At 48.4% G+C, this 21,174-nt stretch overlaps 2 protein-coding genes across 3 annotated transcripts in view; both read left to right on the top strand.

The window, feature by feature from the left end:
• HOXA3 (homeobox A3) overlaps window positions 1-21,174 on the top strand; it is a 45,118-nt gene that overhangs the window by 13,158 nt on the left and 10,786 nt on the right. Inside the window, exons 3-4 of one of the 2 annotated variants that reach the window (XM_043589139.1) lie at window positions 12,362-12,541; window positions 16,872-16,954. The gene's annotated coding sequence lies outside the window, so the exon portion shown is untranslated. Of the gene's footprint in view, window positions 1-12,361; window positions 12,542-16,871; window positions 16,955-19,839; window positions 20,966-21,174 lie in introns of those variants that run through there. The other variant, XM_043589141.1, reaches the window with a different exon arrangement.
• HOXA4 (homeobox A4) lies at window positions 8,592-10,911 on the top strand. The gene is made up of 2 exons (XM_043589146.1): window positions 8,592-9,315; window positions 9,868-10,911. The coding sequence occupies exons 1-2, from the start codon at window positions 8,682-8,684 to the stop codon at window positions 10,212-10,214; spliced, it is 981 nt and encodes a 326-aa protein (XP_043445081.1). The 5' UTR covers window positions 8,592-8,681; the 3' UTR covers window positions 10,215-10,911.

The following is a 21,174-nucleotide window of genomic DNA, read 5'->3' as shown; positions in this document are numbered from 1 at the left end:
GGGGGTGGGGGTGGGGGTGGGGGGGGAGGGCTCACCACCCCCTCCCCCGCACCCGGGACCAGGCCCTGAACCTTGTTTGCCTGCACGTTCTTTTTATTTCGGTGGGACTGTTCTCACCCGCCTGTGAGTCTGAAGCAATAAACTTTATGGCCGGATTTAACTTTAGTCTTTGAATCCCCAGGCTAAATGAAAGGAGTTAAAGCGCTTTCTTTTCTTCCGCCTTCCCTTTCTTCTCGCTCTCTCCTTTCCTTTTCCTCTCCTCCTTTGTAGAATTAAAACATGCAGGCACAGGACGCTCAAAAGGCAACTTAGGGATCCCCCTAGATAACACTAAAGATTAGAGAAATTTACTCCCCCTCAACATACAGACAAACTCTCTCTTCCAAACTGTGCCCTAAAGTTTGAGGGGAAGTCGAGGTGTCTTCAATGCCCAACTTAAAAGTCCCCAGGGCCATTAGGTTGTTTTTCCTGACACATCATAAAGGGTAGTTTAGGGAAGAAATTGGTCGTTTGTCAGTAGGAGATTTCCGCCTTTCTTTTGTTAGCTGCTCTTTCTGTTTGATCCCAGGAAATTTACATAATCTATGATTTCCAAAACAGTTCCCAATATTGCACCACCACGAAGTAAGGTGAAGTAAATTTTTCCTGGGTACAATTCCAACTTGGCCTCAGCCACCACCCCCTCTGGCCCCAAACCCTCACATTCTTCAGTGACAAAGTGACTGGGGATGCTGTGGCCTGTCCTGGGGTCTTTCTCTGGATGGATACCCACAAGGGACCTTGCAGATTTCCCCCATTCCCTGGAAGAATTAAGCCAAATTCTCCAACTCAGAAATGAAACAAACAAACAAAAAATTAGGACCTTCTGTCTCTTTAGGCGCTGGATAGTTTTCTCAAGTGCTAATTGCTAAAGATATTTGCTAAGGGCTTAAAGTGAAAAGATTTCAAGTGCAGTTTTGGAATTTCAACAAACTTTATTGTGCAGACACTCAACATAAGTCCAACAGTTGTCCCCAAAGTCAGAGGCCCAAAAACAAACCTGGGAAGTTTTTCTGAAAAATCAAAACCCTCCCACAAGTCCCACTTCTCCGAACCAGTGGCAAGGCAAATCCCTGAAGTCATCTTGCATGACCTGTGAAAAGACTGGCATTGCAGCGCTCAGTGTCCGCATCTTAGTGGGAACTAGAATGTGAACTCTATTTGCGTTCTCTTTTGTTATTTTGTGTGTCTCTGAGAATTCTGGAGTTTCTGTTTTGCTGCTCTGAGTTTTGGGTTCTTTCTTGGAAAATATTGGGTTAAGGTTTTATTTTAGTTACTCATTTGGTGATCTTGGTTGAGTGATTTCTTGGTGACTAAAATTAGTAGCAGAAAAGAGTGATAGGACTTCTGGCAGGTTCATTTGAGTAGCTTGCCTGGAGGAAGCGTCCACACCACCTCCGTGGCCACATCTCACCCTGGGGTGTGGGGATGGGCAGAAAGGCTATTGGACCGATATCCAGCATTACCCAATATAGACAATCTTTCCCCTGAGTTAAAAAAAAAAAATACAGCCTATAAATATGGCCAGCTTGCTTATTTCTGTCTGTTGTAATCTTTATAAAACTTCAGAGTTTCTAAGAGAGCAGGTTAACTCACATGGAGTTAAATGACTTTAAAAACATACAGCATCCAATCAGACCTATGTGAGTGTTATTGGAGAATTTTTTTTCTTCCTATTTTCATAGGAAGCATAATAAAGAGGATGGCTTGTTACCTGCTCATTTTGTAGGTAAGGCATTTCTTCTTGTACATTCTTTGGAGTTGTTTTTGCAGAGGAACTTACTTAGAAGAAAAAAAAAATCTCTGTCATTAAGGTCTTTATGAAGACATCCAGCCTTAGCCGGTGGCAGAAATGTCTGTCTGTGCTCCTCATCTTGTAAGAGGAGAAGGTGTTCGGTATGTGCAGGGCCTCGTTTGTTTCTACAAGCTGAAGAGACAATATTTCCTGAACTATAAATATAATAGGAAGCTTCTGGTCACACTTACTTAGGGGTTTGTAAGGGTTTCCATGGTCTGATTTCACAACATTATGCCGAGGTTCCTTCTCTCCAGCTCTTTCCCCTGCTTCGTTGTTGGCGGCTCTGGGAGAGCAAGACAGACAGAATTTTCTACCAGAAACAGAGTCGTGTTCATTTGTTGAGATGTGAAGAGTATTATAGCCAAACAATTAGTGAGGGGGGAGCAAATTACATCCTGAAAGATGGGCTATTAAAGAGGAAAACAATCCTTTTAGCTTAAAAGTTGCCCTTCGAAGCCTCTCCCCTGCCTTAGCTCCAGAGTCTGTCCCGAGGTTCTTCTACCATGGAGAGTGCAGAATGTTGTGGGTTCCATCCCTTTGGCTTCTAAGGCAGAATTTCTTTCTAGTCAATGACAGAACCATAAACGGGGCTTCCAGACGGGGCTGAGGGGGTCAGCCTAGGTTCCCACCCACATAGGAGAGGGGACCCACAGTGCTGGCCATTCTAACCCCCAGAAGTGAAGATATGCCTAGGTCTGTTTTGTTTGGTGTTTTTTTCACAAAGGAAGCTGTCCTTCCACCAGGTCCCCTCCCCACAAACCAGTCTTTTCAATAATAATATTTGTTATGAAGGTTATTGGGTAATTATTGCGATTTTGTGAAGCAGCCCTTGCTGGAGGTGAAGTCTGTCATCGCCTAACAAATGACGCTCGTGCAGTTCACTGCCGGGTTAAGTAAATGCAGAGAAGATAAATCTGCACACCCTAGGAATCGCCAGCAGAGCACGCTTTAGTACAAGTTCACAGTCAACTCGCCTGCCTGGGCCAGCTCTCCCAACAATTAGGGCTGCGTCTTTATTTTTAAATAAAGGGGGGAAACATGCCTCCGGCTCCCACTGCCTGCTTTCTCCCCATCCTCTATTTTCTTTCACTTTTCTCAAGGTTCCACCGTCCTGTTCCAAATTTTCCCTGTAAATGTGATGATGAGTGATTTTAAAAACAATCTCACTCCTATTTAAGTGCTGACAAGAAGAGGTAGGAGGCTGATTTGACAGGGAATACAGTGACAAACACAAAAATATCCAATCCACCCTCTTAATCCAAAAGGTACCGGCAGAAGCAGGGTGTCCTGGGAGGGGGGAACCCTGCCCCCTGAAAGAAGAGGCACAGCTTTGTGTATCTTTGTGGTTAGTGCGTTGCAACTGCGGGTCAAAAAGTTGAGGGTCAAAAGTTTATGTTGTGCAGCACTCTTAGTCATCTGCCCAGACAGAGTTTGATGTCAATGTTAGAGCCGCGATCTTGACTATCAGCACAAAAGATAAAATGGCTCGGAGTGACGCGTGTATCATGGTATGGACTCCAGGTGAACCCTAGTGGTTGAATGACCTCAATTACGGAGGAAAGGATAGAAAATTCCTCTTTTCAAGAGTAATACGTGCTGTATTTCATCTTGAATTATCGCTCCCATTCTGAGGGAATAGCAGCAGGTAAATAGGCATAGATGACTGAAGCACCGACACCTCAGATGTTGGGGAACCAGGAGGCTGTTTGTGGGTTTGTCACAAAATTAAAAAGCTCAGAACTCATCAGTGGATCTTTAAGAAATAATGTAGCAAGTCTCCAATGTTTCACCATACCTTCAAAGGCAAGAGAACGGCGCAGGAAACTTCCTTTATTTGAAAATTGTTATTTTGATTGGCCAGCCTCTTTTTCTTTTTCATTCATACAATGGTCCCGAAAGTGTGTGAGGACAAGGGCAAGCACAGGCACTCCTTGCAAAATGTATTCTTTGCAGTTTTCAAACACAGAATGGTTTTTGGGAAACCGCCACCCACTAGTCGCAAAGAGTTCTCAGAGCTGGGAAGGGGAGGAAAGAAGTGGAAATGCTCCTCGAAGGGCAGGATTCTTCCACCTTCCACCAGCGAGGAAATGCTTATGGGCACCGTGAACATGTTCTTGTTGTTGGAAATTTTTCCGTTACGTTTGTTGTTAACCCTGAACGAAATGTAAGAGAAATGCCACCGTCTGTAGGTGAATGACTGAACTGTAAAGAAGATTCCATTTGGACAGGAAAATGGAATCCATAAATGCCAGACCACTTCATTAAGACCACCGTGAGGGACTTCTATTCTCCAGAAAAGACTCTTTAAAAATACATTTGGAATAAAAGCTAAGGAGAGGGGAAGCAAGCTCAGGAGGAAGGGTGAGAGGGTCGAAAAGAAAGGGAATAGTGTGTTAAGGAAGCCAACTGGAACCAATGCCTCATGTGTGAGTTGCAAGTGGAAAACTAAACAATATTTTATTTTTCATGCACCGGACATTAGCCATTGGTGCCATTAGAATCTGTTTTGGGGGGTGGGGACATAGTTTCCTTTTCTATCTACTGAACTTCAAGTAGTCAGTGTAGGAAAACAGAGGAGAAAAACGCTTTTTTTTTCTACGTTGTTCTTTTTAACTTTAGAGAGAAGTTAATTCCACTACTCAGAATGTGGACTCTTGCAGGGATTTTTGAGATCATCCCAATATACTCTGGTTGATTGGATTTCCTGGTGCCAGGTACGTTTAGTGGCAAAGTAAATATTTCCCAAGCACTGACTTCATGGAAGTCGTCAGATTGCTTCCACTGTGCAATGTGTAAAGTTTTTACTCTGGCCAAGAGCTTGAAGCCAAATGGGGGTGTGCCAGATGAAAATAGAAGGAAACAACTGTGGTGATTGCTGTTACAACAATGAACACTTCACCACATCTGGGCTAGCGAAATGAAGAAAACTGAAACCCCCTCTATTACTCACCAAGACAATTATGTGTCTCTTCAAGAAAACCTTGCTATCGTGTTATTGGTTAAAAGCATGCCACACCTTAGAAACATGTCAGCTTCAAGAAGCATAGACACCTCTTAGCCAGTTTTTGTAGTTTAAAAAAAAAAAAAAAGTACCTGCAGAAGTTACTGCTTTTAGAGTACCTACTTTTTTTATTTGGAGGATTTTTATCTTTAGGCCTCTTGCACAATCCAGGTTAAAATTCATGTTTAATCCTGATATCAATTTCAATCCTGATGTGTGGGTTGTGTCCACTATTATAAACTACTACAAGGAAACTGCCCTTAAACAATTACTTGGTCAAATGGCTGATTAAGTATTGCTTCTCTAAAATCGTATGCCTAGTGTAGGTATTGGGGAAGCCCTCAAATACCACCATCAGGCATTTTGAAATTCAGCTATTCCCGTATGCGCTCCAGACACAGAACAGTCTGGAGAACTCTCGCTCTAAAGAACAAAGGACAAATACAGTCAATACATTCCATAACGTTTACATTTCCTTTGCTTTTCCCCCTTGGTTTCCCTGAGAAGGAGTGACCTGGGCAAAGCACCCTGCTCTCTAAAAGGCACTGTATAGACCTTTTAGAAGCGCAAAGTCCAAGGCCGAGGTGAACTTCAGGTCAGCGCGTCTAACAAATATGAAAATGTCGGCTGGTGAAGGGCGCGCCTTGTGATTTAACAAAGACTGTCAATGTGTAAGATTAATAAGAAACAAAATGCACACGGTGTCACTGTTCGGTCACTTTGAAACTTGGGACAGGGTTGCATTCAAGAGGGAAGGCTGTTCCAAATATATTCAAAATGATTCAAATCAGATTCAAACTAGGCTGCAAACGCTGCCTCCCTTTCGCCCTCCCTCTCCCTTAGACTCCCTTCGCTCTCCTCTTCCATCTGGGATTCGAGGACATGATGAAAAGTTATTTCATTTAATGGGATTTTAAGAAAGCTTTTGTTGGGAATATATGTTATCTCTGCACGTGGAAATGAGCAAATGTGCTCACCAGTTTCCCAAGAAAAGGATAACGCTTTCACCCTGCTAGGGACTGGAGCCAGTTGGTGTGAGAAGATTAGCATGCTCTCTCTCTGCTCGATTTCAGGGCATCCCATCTTTTCTCTGGCGAGATGCTGCTGGTAAACTTCAGTTTATTTATTAATTGAGTTAGACTCTTCCTGGCTTTACTCTGGTGTGTTGGATCTTGTGTAAAGGCAAGACGTTTTTGTGTGTGTGCTTTTTAAAGTGTTTTTCAAAAGATTATTTGATTCAATGGAACGATGCTATGGCTTGCAAAGAGAGATTGTGGAAGGATCAGAAAAGGTACTGAGATTGTTTATTACAGCCATAAATCTTGCAGTAAAATGTCAAAATGTCGGTGTGTGAGATAACACTTGGTGGTCCTGGCTCCGTTTGTGTTTATGATAGGAACCACAAAGACAAGTTACAGGCCTTGGGGGATTCTGTGTAAGCCCATCTTCCTCAAGTAATAGAACCACATAAAACACAGGCACAGTTAACCCGTTTAGGTTAACCATATACAAAACAGTGCCTGTGCCTCATTAATACTTTAAAATAGAAACTTGGTAGAAGGTTCTGAGGCTAAACAACATGAATTTTGTGTTTTAGTGTCTGTAAATAATACTAAACAGACATAGTTAAGACCCTAGTACTCAAGGCTGACGACATAAGGAGGAAGGCAAATTTTCCTTGTCATTTTCCCCCCTGAAGCTTAGAAAGCCATGTTCTGCAAATTATATCATATATGTATATACTGTGCGTATAAAATAGTATATATGTCTATATTATTTTTTCTTGCTTTTGAGAAATACAGATTTAGGCAGCTGTATCACAGGCTAGATTTCCCCCCAACTCTAGAGAGGATGTCTAAAGATTGATTTCTGTCTGTGGCTCAGATTTCATTTCAAAAAATTTCAGGGTGCCCCATGTCGATGGACAGCACTCTTCAGAGACACACATCCAATGTGGGAAACCTCTTTGTACCGCTTCAGGGTGATTCCAGTTGGAAAGCTAACATGATCCCTTTTTTAACCTCTTTTCCTAAATTAGTTTAAAGATTAGTCCCATATAATAGGCTTTATGTGGCTAAGCATTAAATGACTATCCATCAAATGGATATATTCCAGCATTTAGTAACTCATATGAGTAACCGATATAAATGAAGATAGAATTGACATTCCTTTTGAAGTATCTCCAGGCTTAGGCTATAACTTTCCTTGTCTGCGGTTCAGACTCAGTTGTGAGAAGGCTGTTTATCCTGCCCTCTGAAAAACCAACTAAGGTGCGCCAGCTGAAAAATCCTTGCTTTGCATGCCAATATGAAAGTATTTTTAGAATGGTGACTGTGCTACTTTGCACTGCTTTAATCTGGGCTGAAAAGTAGAGGAGCCAGGTGTGTCTGTCACTCAGGAAAAGAAAGGGAAAGTACACACTATGAGTTAAGGCATCAGTATTTACTTCAAAGATCAACATTAGGTGGAATTAATAAGTAATTTATTTCTTAATAATGGCGTAATTAGTTTACCCATCAGATTTCAATTACCAAATGGCAGGCAACAGTCCTCTCCCCCCCCCTTTCCAGAGCTACTGATATCGTTAATATGCTAATTTTCAGCAATTCAGAAATTATAGACTGTCCTGTAGGTGTAACTTTAGCCTCAGATACAGCCTTAGGAAGCAGCGTCCAAAAGACAAAATCTAAAATTCTTAGCGGGGGGGAAAAGACCCGTCAGCGATCAGACTGGGCACGGTAGCTATTCTGTCCCTAGCTTGTTTTTGTTTGGGGATTGTTCTCAAATAGGAAGTTGCTGGTTTCGAAGCTCGATTTTGTGGAGGCGTCGCTATCTATTCCCACCCTTTGGCTATCTTCTCTCTCACGGCCGCACCTACTAAATGCAAGCATGTTTAAGTCTCATACCGACACCTCCATCAAAATGAGATGCTATCAGAAAGGTTTTGATTTTTCTTAGCTAAAAATTCAAGCAGATTCTGTCTCTAAAAGGAAGGAAAAATGAAAAATGCCCACCCGGTTACATTGCAATGGCCTTGCTCCTCTGGCCGATTTCTCCCAGCTGTTCACCCACCCACCCTTTGCGGCTCCTGCCGGGCTTCTCAAAGCCGGGGATCTCGGGCGGACTCGGCGAGCACGTTGTGGGGAAGGGGATCAGCTGGTGAAAATATGGATCTGTTGGCCTTATTCGTTTTAATCCGGGGCCACGGTTAAAATCAGGGTATCTCCTTGGTCCTCACGCCATTCCTTCCCTCCGCCGGCCTCGAACCCTAGAAGACGCCAGGACAGGCTAGGCTGGGCCCGAGGTCAGCGATGGGCCGCGGCCACTCGGCTGCCCCGAGGCCTAGACCAGGAGTAGGGTACGAAAAGGGCCCGACTCGGGCGTCCGAGAGGACCAGAAGCCCTGGCAGGGCCCGAATTGCCAGCAGGACCCAAAGTTGGGGGGCTGGGGGGGACCAAAGCTCCAGCTCCCTCCCTCCGCCCGGGGCCGGACAGCAGCATCCATCACTCGCCCGCGCGCTTCCTGATCCGGGTCCGCGCGCGCGGCGCGCCCATTGGCGGGAGCCGGTCACGTGGGGGTACTAGGCGGGGCGCGCGTGGGGCCGAGGCGAGCGCGCGCGCGCGTGCGCGCGGGAGGGGGGAGGAGCGGCGCGAACTTTGGTGGCGTTGGCGGCGGCGGGAGGGGGAGGGGAGGGGAGGGGAGGGGTGGGCGCTTGACAGCGGGGGAGGGGAAGGGAGCTGAGGAAAGGGGGGATGGGAAGCGAGGCAGGAGGGGGAGGGGCCTCGGCGAGCCCAGAAAAACGACAACGCGAGAAAAATTAGTATTTTTGCACTTCACAAATTAATGACCATGAGCTCGTTTTTGATAAACTCCAACTACATCGAGCCCAAGTTCCCTCCCTTTGAGGAGTACGCGCAGCACAGCGGCCCGGGCGGCGGAGACGGCGGCCCAGGCGGGGGCCCCAGCTACCAGCAGCCCCCAGCGCCCGCGGCCCAGCACCTGCCGGCGCAGCAGCCCCAGCTCCCCCACGCGGGCAACAGCCGCGAGCCCCCCGCCACCTACTACGCACCACGGGCCGCCCGCGAACCCTCCTACCCCGCTGCCGCGCTCTACCCCGCGCACGGTGCCGCCGAAGCCGCCTACCCCTATGGCTACCGCGGTGGCGCCAGCCCCGGGCGGCAGCCGCAGCCCGAGCAGCCCCCGGCGCGAGCCAAGGGTCCTGCGCACGGCCTGCACGCGAGCCACGTCCTGCCGCCCGGGCGGCAGCCCCCGCCGCCGCCGCCACCTCCCCCGCAGCACCGCGCGGCGCCCCCCGCACCCCCGCGGCGTTGCGAGGCGGCTCCCGCCACCCCGGGCGTCCCGGCAGGGGGCAGCGCCCCCGCGTGCCCGCTGCTCCTGGCCGACAAGAGCCCGCCGGGCCTGAAAGGCAAGGAGCCCGTGGTGTACCCCTGGATGAAGAAGATCCATGTCAGCGCCGGTATGTGGCGCCGCCGGGGAGGCGCGGGAGGGTGGGCTGGGGCCGGGTCGGGGTTCGGGGGTCGCGGTGAGGGTCAGGGGGAGAGGCCGAGGGAAAGGGGGCCTCTGGAGGGGAGCCCCCATCTGGCCCAAGCTACAGTGGGATGTGGGTGTGTGCGCGCCAGCCAGCCGCCTGATCCTAACGTGAGAACCCTTTTGTACCCGGGGTCCCTTTATCGAGAGATTTACGAGACGCCAAACTGTTAGGGCAGTAATTATAGCCCCCATAAATTTAATTGCCCTGGCAGAGGCTTCAGGCCATGTGTCTTTGAAGCTTTTCTTCAGCCCCAATGCCCAGCACCATTCTTTATGGCTCTCGGGTGTTTCCCGTTGTCAATAGCCTGTGAAACATTTTCTTTGCCGTTTTATGTATCTTGCGTGAACTTGGTGTCAGGTTATTATATAATGATGATGTCCAATTGCTCTTCCCCACCCCACCTTCTCTCTCCTCCTCCTTTCCCTCTCTTCCACTCCCTCCTCCTTGGCATTCTCCTTCGGGGTTATGGGCTTTCAGTCAACCCCAGTTATAACGGAGGGGAGCCCAAGCGCTCTCGAACCGCATACACCCGACAGCAGGTCTTGGAGCTGGAGAAGGAGTTCCACTTTAACCGCTACCTGACCCGGCGGCGCCGCATCGAGATCGCCCACACGCTCTGCTTGTCCGAGCGCCAGGTCAAGATCTGGTTTCAGAACCGGAGGATGAAGTGGAAGAAAGATCACAAATTGCCCAACACTAAGATGCGATCCTCCAACTCGGCCTCGGCCTCAGCAGGCCCGCCAGGGAAAGCACAAACTCAGAGCCCGCACCTGCATCCTCACCCCCACCAGGGCGCCTCAACACCCATTCCCTCCTCCATATAACCTTCAGAGATCTAGACCAGTTTCATTCCCCCACCTGTTTTTCTCCTGTCTTCTGCCCCTTTCCCCATACTCCTACCTGTCTGGACTATAACAGACCCCAAAACAAAACCCAGCTTGGCGAAAAAGGATAATAAAAAAGAAGACATTCTCCCCCAAAGAGAGTGTGCTGGTTGCCAACTAAGAGCAGACAATAGCCAGGATGCTGGCTGGCCTGAATAAGGCCGCCAGGATTGGGTACCTGAGGAGGACCACTTGGCAACCAATACTTTTGAGATGGGTAAAGTCAGCTGGATAGCCCACGCTGACTGGGGACATATACCTGTATGTTTGTTGCAAGCAGAAGGAAACAGATCCTTTCCCCCACCTTCCCTACCTCCCCCTTCCACATTAAGGCAGCTCATACAAGCTTGTATTGAACTGAATAAACGAGTAGACATTGTGGACCTCACAAGATTATTTAATTCTCAAAATGTATAGACCTTGATGGTAGATGTGACACATGTTAGTTTCCTTTCCTTGCATTTATTTAAAATATTGTTGTAGAGATATTGTTGTCTTATTCTGAGGCACAATCTCGGGGGAGAGGGGAGTGCATTTCGACCCATGTGCAACTGTACAAATTGTGGTGTGGCTATATAAAAAGCCATGTGCTAAGAATAAACTGTGTTTTAAAAACCATTAAAAGTTCTAAGACACATTTGTATGTTTCCTACTTTTAATTAAAAAAAAAAAGGTTCTCTGGATGGAGATGTCTGCCCTTGTGTGTAAAAATCTTGTAGATGGCTCAAGTTATATTCACTTGGATTCTGACTGCTCACATAATTTGTGTGAGTGTATTCAACTTGAGCTGAACTCTTGTCAAGTTTGACCCACGGTGGGAAAAGTTCCAAAGAGCAGGAAGGCTCTTGAGCTCTGAGAGGGCTCCTCTTCTTCCCAAACTTGGCCAGGCTTTCAGGCTTCAAGTCTCTGTAAGGCATAGAAACGTGTCCTTCCCTGCAATGAAAGGTGAAACCACGCAGTGCTTCGGGCCCAGGAGTTTCTGCAGCTGTTCTACAGGCTGAACTCTGAGCACACTTGGAAAGAAGTGGTCCCTTTGGTATTTATTGCACCTTCACACTTAATCTGTCTGTTTCCCTGGAGATAGAAAAAAAATAGTTTATGCAAAGAATTGAGATTGCTTTTTTGTTTCTTGGCTGTCTTTAAGGTTCACTTCACTACAGCTTCGGGGTTTTTGTCTTTCTTTACCTCTTTCCTTCTGAAGCCAGAGCTTTCAAAACAAACTGAATTTTCCTAATAAACCCTCCAAAGTTTCTTCTGAGGAAAGAAAAAGCATAATGCCACCCTCAAAATATACCCCAAGCAAGGCAGACCTGGGAGTATTCAGTGCTGGAAGAAAGCTCAACTCTGAGCGAGGGTCACTTTTCTTAAATGCTCCTGGATCTTTCTGCCCAACCTAAAGATCTAGATTCAAAGGCTGAAAATCAAAACCCAGGGCTGTCTCTATAACCAGTGTTTATGTGCTGATTTACAAATCAGTAAAGAGGATTTAGACTTGGTTGTCACTGAAGGAGTATTCTACAACAAGATGCAGAAAACCAACACATGCCACCCCTAGAATGTAACTGTCACCTGGCCTTACATGAGTGCAATGTTAGGTTCGCGTTATAATTTTAGCAGAGATGGGAGGGGGCGCTCACCTACCTTTGGACTATCAGAGGAATCTTAAGCACATTTTTCCGTCAATGGCAAACCCTTAGCCAGCGGGCAGTGCTGTTCCCCCTCATGCCGCTGCCGCCCTGTGTGTGATACAGGCAAGGGTGATCAGTTCTTTACCTATGAACAAACCATATCTGAGAGGAGAGTGATGGACACCAGTCTCTGAAGGGCCTCCACCTCTCCCCAAGAAAATTCAGGAGCAAACAAATGCATGCCTTCCCAAGTGAGGCCAAACCTGGCGTGAAGTACGTTTTATATGGTGTGAACGGGTGCCAGGGATTTCTGGGGACACTGCAACTGCTGCTGAAACTTATTAACCCTCCCCCTACTGCACGCACTTGTAAAACGAAATTAAATCACGCTGAAAATAGCAATTTTCCCAGGAATCATTAATCACCTCATACAATAAATACTTCTTTGTAATTCAACAGCAATTCTGAAAGGCATTCTCTGGGAAAAGTCTGTGGAGAAGCGAGGGATCTTCTTGCAAATAATATGGTCTCGGGCAAAGACGCAGCATCTCGGCTGTCTGCTCAAAAAATGCCTAGACTCTTGGTGGAAACTGAGTGTCAAGCTGCAAAACCTCAAGTGGCAGATTATCATCATGTAAGGTAAATTCTTATATTTCTCCTTTGTAGGGAAGGAGGGGTATAGAGGCATTCACTCCAGCTTCATACAGGAGGCAGTTGTGTGGGGATAAAGGGGATAACTTTCTTTCACTTACTCTTATAGTCTGTCCAGGAAAGGAAGAGAAAGGATGGACAGATTGTTTTTCTAATATACCAGGACAAAATGGCATTTTTGTCTAAGCTGTCTTAATTATTAAGGTATCGGTAAGTGTTACAAAGCCAAAATGATCCAAAATGACCCAAAGGATTGTGTCATTTCTTTAGTGTTTTTCCTGTTTTAGATTTGGTCTTTAAGGGAGCTTGTTATAACAGCTTAGAAAAATCCCACTTTGTGCTTTAAAATCATGCATTGTCTTCCCTTTGCTAGGGCAACCATAAGAGTTCACCCAGAGGACAAATTTTCTATCTCATTAATTGTTTTTTTTTTTTTACGCGAACCCTAGTGGCCCCTCAAACCCTTGACCTTTAAAGACAGTATTTTGTGTAAGCTCTATAATTCTCCTACCAAAATGACCCTTACACATGCTGCCCTCTTCTTTTTCTCTTTCCCCCCTCCTTCCCTCTAACACACACTCTTTTGCTTTAGTCACAGAGCCAAGCTGTGCATGACTCTGGAGATAAAAGTTTTGTCAACATCTGAAATCAACTTAAATCGGATGGGAGACACTTTAATGGTCACAGTTTGAATTAAGTACTTAACACTCTCCCCCCTGAAGAAAAATGGCACTTTGCAGGCTCTCTTTCCTAGTTTTGCTGAAATCTACGATATACCCGGTGTTTTATTACAGCGGGAATTCAACTGTGACAGGCATAGTAGAGTACTTAATACCCAGGATGGGGCTCCTGGGAAGATTACCTAGATATATGGGGAGTGGGCCCTCTGCACAGAATCTCTGACTTTATACCCAGCTCTTCGAGGGTGCCCACATTCCGCACCCCCCCCTCACCTCTCAGCTTCTTCCCCCGAGGGGTGGGTATCTCCATCTCTACTCTGTCCCCCTGATCTTCTAAGCTTCCAAACTGGGCTGCTCTTCTCACCACTGCCTTCTCTCCAGCAGTTGCAACATAGAAACTGATCTAGGACTCTTTAGAATGAAAGGGAAAAAAGACACCCAAAGAATCAGTGTAGCAAACAGAGTGGGGGAGGGGGCTTCCTGTCTGAATGGGTGGGTTCTGTGCAGGGAGCAGGCTGTTCTTTGCACTCCTTTGGCTTGCATCCCTAGCCTAGCCGCAGCCCTGTATTGAAGAACATAGGCTCAGCCTTCCCAAGGGCTGTTCCTATTGCCCCTCTTCTATATTATACCCCAGGGGCCCAAGAAGAACTCTGCTTCCTCTATCAAAGGCTAAGGGCTAGGAAAAATAGGAGGAGGAAAGAATGTGGGTTCTCACTTCTTGTTGGAATCAGGGAGGGTGCTGGGGCTGTTGATGAAACATTCTAGTCTGAAACTTCTCTCTTGGAATTCTGGTATCACGTCTCAAGGCCCCACACTCATGGAGTAACTCCCACCACCCACTCAGGCCAGCTCCCCTGTCTCTGGGCTTGATTTCTGGGGCTACAAGAGATCCTCGTTTCAAAGAATGTCCGAGGTGAAAGAGATTTGGAGGCCATTTTGGTTCAATCTTCTCAGTTTATGGTAGAGGAAACTAAGGCAGTTGAATGCTCCCCCATGTTCCTGTTAATGAATGTGCAGGTTGAATAGAGCCTTTGGTCTCACCTTGGAGAGGGGTAAGTGCACAGGCATCTTTCCTCTGGGCAAGCCTATTCTGCCTGGAATGGACCTGCCTCTGGGCTAACACTTGACAAGGATGGCCACAGGTGTGCTGAGGTGTCCAGGGAGGTAGGGTGGGTTCTCGCCTGAAGCGCCATCAAAGCGGCCCCAGGAGATTAGGTCACCAAAGCGCCTTAGCCAGGGCACTGACACAGGTGGGCTGACCTTTGGTCCCAGGAGGGGACAGATGCCTGGGTGCCTGGGAGAGCGGTGGGCACCCCACTGTCCACAATGCTCATAGATCCAGAATGACTAATTCTATGCTGGCCCTGGGATTTCCATGGCAGTCGCTTGCCCTGGAGTTGAGCAAGGAGCAAGGAGTGTCTGCGTTCTGGAGGCCTGGGAACTAAAAAAGCCAAACAAGGACCGTCGTTGCAGCAGATAAAGGTGTAGCGCCAGTTCGAGGGAGATATTGAAATTGTAATCTTTTGAGGTCACGTGACTCATTAAATAATTAATGCGGATCGTCAGGAATGGATCGGAGTCGTCAGGGCCGCACTAGGAATGAATCTCTCAGAAGTGAGACCCCAACTTCCTATTTGATTTTTAAAAACACACACCCTCAGATTTATCTCCAAAGGCTTTTAACTCCTTCAGGAGGTTTGAAGAGAGAGCCCTTCGGCGGGGAGGACCGGAGCTGGCGGGCCCACGCCGGGTTTGGGGGCTTTTTCTTCAGGGTTTCTGCAAGTCCGGGGAGCGCGCCGCGTCCGGGGAAACGTGAGTTTGGGCTGGGTTTTCTGCGGTCACATCCCGGCTTTAGTGATGAAGTGGGACGGATGCGCAGACAGTTGATAATGTTCTGATTCACACGGGGGAAGGCTGCAGAGATACCACAGGACCGGCGCGCGGCTTTGTTCAATTTTCCCGGTGTTCATAAATCACCCGCGCCGGGCGAGCGAGGGAGCAAGCGAGCGCCAAAAACGCCGAGAGAGAGGCCACGGCGGCGGCGGCGGCGGTGGCAGCGGCGGCGGCCATTGCAGAGGGAAAGAGACCTGGGCAACATCTCTTTGTGACTCATTAGTCTGAACGATTTATGGGGAACGGCAGCCATGAATATTTGACTTGGGGATAAGGAAATAGCAACAACAATAATAACCATAATAATTACAATACTCCTAAGCGTCGTTGGTGGGGAGGGGTGGCGGATGGCGGCATAGCGGTTCTTTCTGGGGCGAAGTTGAGTGGCATTGTGCAGGGTAGCTAAGCCCCACCACGCTCAGGGTCCCTCCAGGAGCCCCAAGGCCGGAGACACTCCCTGTGGGGACCTAGAGGGCGAATTTGAATAAGAGAAAGGGGCCCAGTGTGGATTCTGAGTCCCAAGGGCCTGATGGAGGGTGAGGGCTACAGGTCGAGAGGGTGGCAGAGGGCAACTAGTTGCTGGTTTTCCGCCATTTGTTCAATGTGCTAGGGGGCCCTGAAGCCTGAGGGTCAGGGGGCTTGTCAGCTATTTGGTGGTCTCTCAGGCCATCAACAGGACTGCATGGACTGGGATCAGGCATCCAGGGCTGGTTGGGGGCAGGCTGGCATGTGGGGAGGCTACCGGCCGGGGGGGGGGGTGGGTGAAGGGGTAGTGGGGAGTAGGTTTGTGGAAGCAACCGGCCCAGCAGAGTCCCAGGCAGTGGAGAATCTAGCCGGGGTTCAGCATTGGGGATGATTCTTCTCCACCTTCCCCAGCGTCTTCTCTCCATCTCCAGAAAGTTGGCTGACCATTTGCTGCTTAGAGAGCAAGAGAGGGTTGCAGATACCTTGAGAGACAAGTTGGCAGCAGAATTAGGGCATCGGTTGGCTTGGGACTGCTGTGCAAGGCAAGGCTGGTTAGGGCCCCCAGATCGGGTATTGTCAGATGTCTGCATCCTTCCTAGTCTTCCCCTATTTCCAACCAGCCGCAGTTGGCCTACTCTCAGGGACTGGGCGCTGCGGTGGTCCCGCCAGCCCACTGGGACCGAGAAGTGAGGCACCCAGGGCTTGAATAAACCAGAAGACAAAACCTCTCAAGACTGCCCCCCAGCCCAAAGACTGCGCCGGGGTCTGATTTCGAGTCAAACAGAAATGAGCACTATTAGTGAGGTTTCAAGAGAGTCTGTGATTGAATGCTCCCAGACAGGGCTTCCCTTTGTTAGCGAAAGAAAATAAAGCGTGCATTCACATTCCCCAAGTTGAGGTGCGTGAGGAGCTCTTGGAGCAGAGCTGGCACCAACGGCAAAGCGTCTTCCACCTTCCCATCTTCCTCCGCCTATCCATTTTCTTCTCCCTACCCCCTTCCCCCATCCCAGCCCCCGTAAAAAGAAAGAGGAGAATGTGGGTGCGGAGATGGAGTATGTATTTATTTTACAAAAATAAATCATCATCTGCAGGCCATTCTTAGACTGGACCCTTTCGAGCAACGAGTGCGCCTCATGGAAGAGTGCCCTGGCGACTCCTCCGTGTCCGCGTCACCCCGGGGGCCACCCTGGCGCCCGCGCAGGGCCGCACTTCCAACTCCGGTTCTCCAGCTCCCTTCCTTCGCAGCCACCGTTTACTCTCTGCTGTTTATTTGTCCGCAGAGCGCCAGGACACCGGAAAAGGCGATTCCCTGAGTGCCCGGAGTTGGAGACAATCACTGGTTCAGTCTTAAACATCTTTCGAGGTAAGCGCTGCGCCAACTCTTCACTCCTCCGGGCTTTGCACGGGCCTTTGGGAGGAGTTTCCTCGTCCAGGCAGCTGCAGCCCCTTGAAGGAGGTTCTGGTCAATATTTAACCTCGGAGACGTTTTGGAGCTGGGTTCTCTTGAGCTGCACGCCCCGGGAATGCGGGGTTTCAGGCAGACAAAGAGTCTGCCCCGAAAAAGGCCGGCACTGTGCAGGCGGGGCGGTTGCAGAGACCAAAGATGTGCGTGCGGGGGCGGCCGGGGGTGTCAGAGGAGCGTGTTTGTTTCTTCGAGCGAGCTCCAAACAAACCCCTACACCGAGCAGCAGGGCAGAAGCAAGTAGAGGCCACGGGTGCGGCGGCCGCTGCGTGGGCCGCGCTCCCTGTCGACTGTTTGCGGCGCCCGCGGAGACTGTGAGTTCGGGAATGGTCGTCAGTCACAGATCTGCGTTGAGGAAACTTGTCTCGCCGCCTTGCAGTTTCTCCTATCCTTTTGCCTTTCCGCGGCATGAGGGAGGTTGCTGCTGCCTTTCGAATGTGTAGACGTCGCAGGCAGCGGGTCTTCTCCGTTCCTTTAGGTGGGCGGAACTGCTCTTTTTCCTACGGGAAAAGCACGCGTTTCCCAGGTCTCTGCGTTTTCTTTTCCTACTGGAAACAAGGGAAGACTCTTTAAAATTCTTTCCAAGTTCTGGCTTAATTTGTTCTCTTACTTTGGGATGCAGGGAGGTAATTACTGTGGTTTATTACCTTGTAAAAGATCCATAAATTTTGTGCCTGTTTGGGGGAGGGGCTGTTGGAATAGCTTTCAGAAGCTTGGTATGAAGGAATGGGTTTGCTTTGTTCTTTCAGGAGTTATTTATTTTAAAAAGTTTTCTGAGTTTTTGTTTTCTATTCCGCGGGCCTCAGTCTTCCCTAAAATTTGCTCCCCAAATAGATATCAGGTTGTTAATTAAGTGCAACATGCTATTCAGTGATGCTGTAAGGCTGATATGTTGTTCTGGATACAATTATTATCTTATCAGATAGAAGGTAAACAGGGGAATAGTAAACCTGGGTTACTTTCTCAGCTCCTGTATGTCTATTTATATCAAGTATAGGTTGAGTATTTTAGGAATTTGCAACTCACTGTGTACATATGATTTGAATCTCTGCACACAACAGAATCACTGCATATGTACATAGTCACAGGAGTTGGAGACCATGTGTATAAAATGATATACACATCCATATGTGTCCAGAGAACTTGGAGCCCATTTGTACTGCAGTTGCACCCACAGGAAATATCTCATGTTAAATAATGATATATAACCTACACACACACACACACACACACGCACACGCACACACACACAGACAAAAGTGGGCTAAGCAGGCCTTACCGGCCACTAAGAAAAACCACTAGAGCTAACTAAAGGGAGAAAAATGTTAAGTGTATTTTTGACAGAGAAATCAGATTGCAGTGTTTGGATACAGATATATCTAATCTGCCAACGGCCTTGCAAATATTGACTAAAGCCCTGTATCCATGCTCACCTGCTCCTTCCAAGACAACTTTTGGCTCTGGTGAAATGGATTCAGGGCATGTGTCTCCAGCCCTGGCCAGGTTGGGGGCTGGAGTGGAAGGGGGGGACCGGTAGCTAGATTTTCCCGGCTGGGCTTCGATACTTGAGTATCTCTATTCTCGTTCTCTGGAAATGAACTTTAAAAGGTCCATAGCCTTGTTCAAGGAGAGTGGATTTCAGAGTGGTGAGGGAGGACTCTCAGCTGCTGGTTCCCTGGTGGCCTGCCCAGACCAAGGTCTCTCTTAGGAAAGCCATTTTCACTTCAAAAGTTAAATTTCTTTTGACTTCCTCAGATTTTTTCCTCCACATCCCACCAAATCACCCCATTCCAACCCAAGTCGTTAATGTTAATTGTTAAACAGCAGTTGGAGCATTAACTGGGCTGTTAATAGCGGCAATGGAGGCTCCTGGCTAGAGCCGAGATGCCGCTGGGCCTTCCTGGCGTTAAGGCATTTCTCTGAAGCAGTACCAAATACTTCTCTCATTGATTTATGGCCTCGGAGTTACGATTTGCTCCAGACTGTTCTGAGAGTTCTGAAGGGGGCCCCTTCTCATCTTTGAGTTGAAGTCTCTGCAGAAACTTTGGTTGGGGGAGATGGGAGTTTGCCAGCAATTTGGCAATACTTCCAGGTCCTTTCTAGGCTACCTGGAGAGTTCGGGGTGAAATATTTGGCACAGGCAGGGTGGGGGGACTGCATAAGGGGAGCAGGGGACAATGTGTTAGTTGTGTGAGTCCTTGGGGGACTGCAGAGTGCTTTTTGGGAAACCGGCCTTTGGTTCTATCCCCCACACCCCATACCTGAGAGAAGTAGGTTTGCACTTTGGGTTCTCACTTTCCAGCTTGTGGCTTAGGTCAGAGTTGGGTCAGTTCACAGAGAGGTTCTCTCCCAGCTCTACCACAGACAGAACTTTGTTGGAATACTGCCACCAGCGTAGGCCAGGGCTCACTTCCAAAGGATTAGGTCTCCTCCTCTTTTATTGCCCTTCTGATTTGGACACCCCCGTGACCAGGCCCCCTTACTGAGGGCCTTACATTCTCACTAGGCCCCTGCAGGGCAGGAGAGGAGGAGGAGGAATCCTGTAGCTGCTAGAAGTGAGTCCTCACTCTTAGAGAGGCCTAGCCAGCTGAAGATCCACTCTAAAGAAAGAAAAGAATAAGGCACCAGGAGCCCACCACTTCAGAAACTAAGAAGTTCAGAAACTAAGACCTGAAAAAAGAAACTTTTAAGGCAGGTCCTGAGAGGGTGAAGTGTTACAATCAGTAGACAGTGTCACCAAGCAGAAGTCAGGAGTAGAAGCAGGGCAGGGCCGGGGAGGGGGGGTTGGTTCAGCTCAGTTGCTCCAGAGCAGAGTTGGTCCTGTTCATTTTCTGCTGGTGGACAGACTTGTGTTAGGGGAGGGTGGACAGACCCATCTGCAAAAGGGTCCCAGGTTACCTTGTAGGTTAATTCAAGGGATGCCAGCAAAGATTGGTTGTATATATAGTTTTTCTCTTACAGAGTCAATTAGATCATTTCCCCTTACATTTTCCATTGTTAGAAGCCTATAATTTCATGTATCGCTCAGCTGTGCACTGAGGAAGTACGCAAGTGTAGGTTTAGCCAGGGCACTGAGTCCCTCCAGATTTTGCAAAACCCTGACCCACCACTCTAGAGGCAAGCACCTCTTCCCTAGAGGGCTCCCATTGAACAAAATCAACTTAGCCTTTTGTCAGGTAATTTGGGGCCTTTTGGCGTGGGTGGTAGCAAACTCCATACAATGGCAGGCCATGAGGGAGTCCACTGACTAAGCCAGTCATTACTGGGTTTTCTTCTGGAAACAGGGCCTGGGCCTTGCCTTTTGACGTACTGGCTAGCAGGCCAGAGGAGACTGGCGTGCTTGGGTGTGCAGGCTTCAGCTTGTCTGCGTGTGGAAGACTGTACAGAAAGTTACATGGACTCTGAGAATGGGGACAGCATTGCTGTTTGGATCATTTGTACAGAAATATAAGTGGAGATAAGTGGCCCAGTGTGGCACATGTTGGGGGGGGGGTGCCCCCAGCGTCCTACTGCCCTAGATGAAACTCTTCCCCACTGCTGGGCAAGGTTCCCCACTTCCCCTCCCCCAAAGCTAAATGTTCTGCTTGGAAACCTAGTCCCTTCAGTGATTTCCTATTTCAAATAAAAGGATTTAAGTTGACGTATGACCACGTGAGCACATAATACAGCGCATTATTGTGGCATTTGGAGCGGAGACCCGGGCGGGCTTCGCCTGTGATTACGTTTTCTAGATTCTCTACAGAGCGAGAGCTTTCTCCCCCCACCCCCACGCACCCACCTCCTCCTTCTCCTTCCCCTTCTCCGGAGAGCGCTCTCCTAGCGGGTTGCAGTTTTCAGCGCTCATGGAGCGGTTCTGGGCGAGCTAGCCGATGGGACTCGAGGCCACACCAGGAGGATGGAATTTATTTTAAGGTATTTCCGCCGATTGTTCATATTTAGAGTGAGTTAGGGCTGTGAGAGACAAAGGTCAGGCGAGGAGACCCTGGTTCACCGACAGGACCCTCAGCCCCTCTCTTCCTTTGTTTCTCTCATAGAACCGAAACCATCTGAAAGATCTCCAGTAGCACCTCAGACTGAGTTTAATTCTCTGGAAAGTGTAGGGGGATGTAAAGGAAAGGGCG

Source organism: Prionailurus bengalensis, chromosome A2 (assembly GCF_016509475.1).
Source record: "Prionailurus bengalensis isolate Pbe53 chromosome A2, Fcat_Pben_1.1_paternal_pri, whole genome shotgun sequence".
In the NCBI taxonomy this organism is placed as follows: domain Eukaryota; kingdom Metazoa; phylum Chordata; class Mammalia; order Carnivora; family Felidae; genus Prionailurus; species Prionailurus bengalensis.
Note: the sequence above shows the minus strand (reverse complement) of the source record. Positions and strands in the feature narration are given on the sequence as shown.

Excerpts from the sequence above, each read along its gene's own strand:
- HOXA4 (XM_043589146.1), top strand. The coding sequence starts at position 8,682 with ATGACCATGAGCTCGTTTTTGATAAACTCCAACTACATCGAGCCCAAG. Across the intron at positions 9,316-9,867 it reads GAAGATCCATGTCAGCGCCG|TCAACCCCAGTTATAACGGA; the intron begins GTATGTGGCGCC and ends ATGGGCTTTCAG.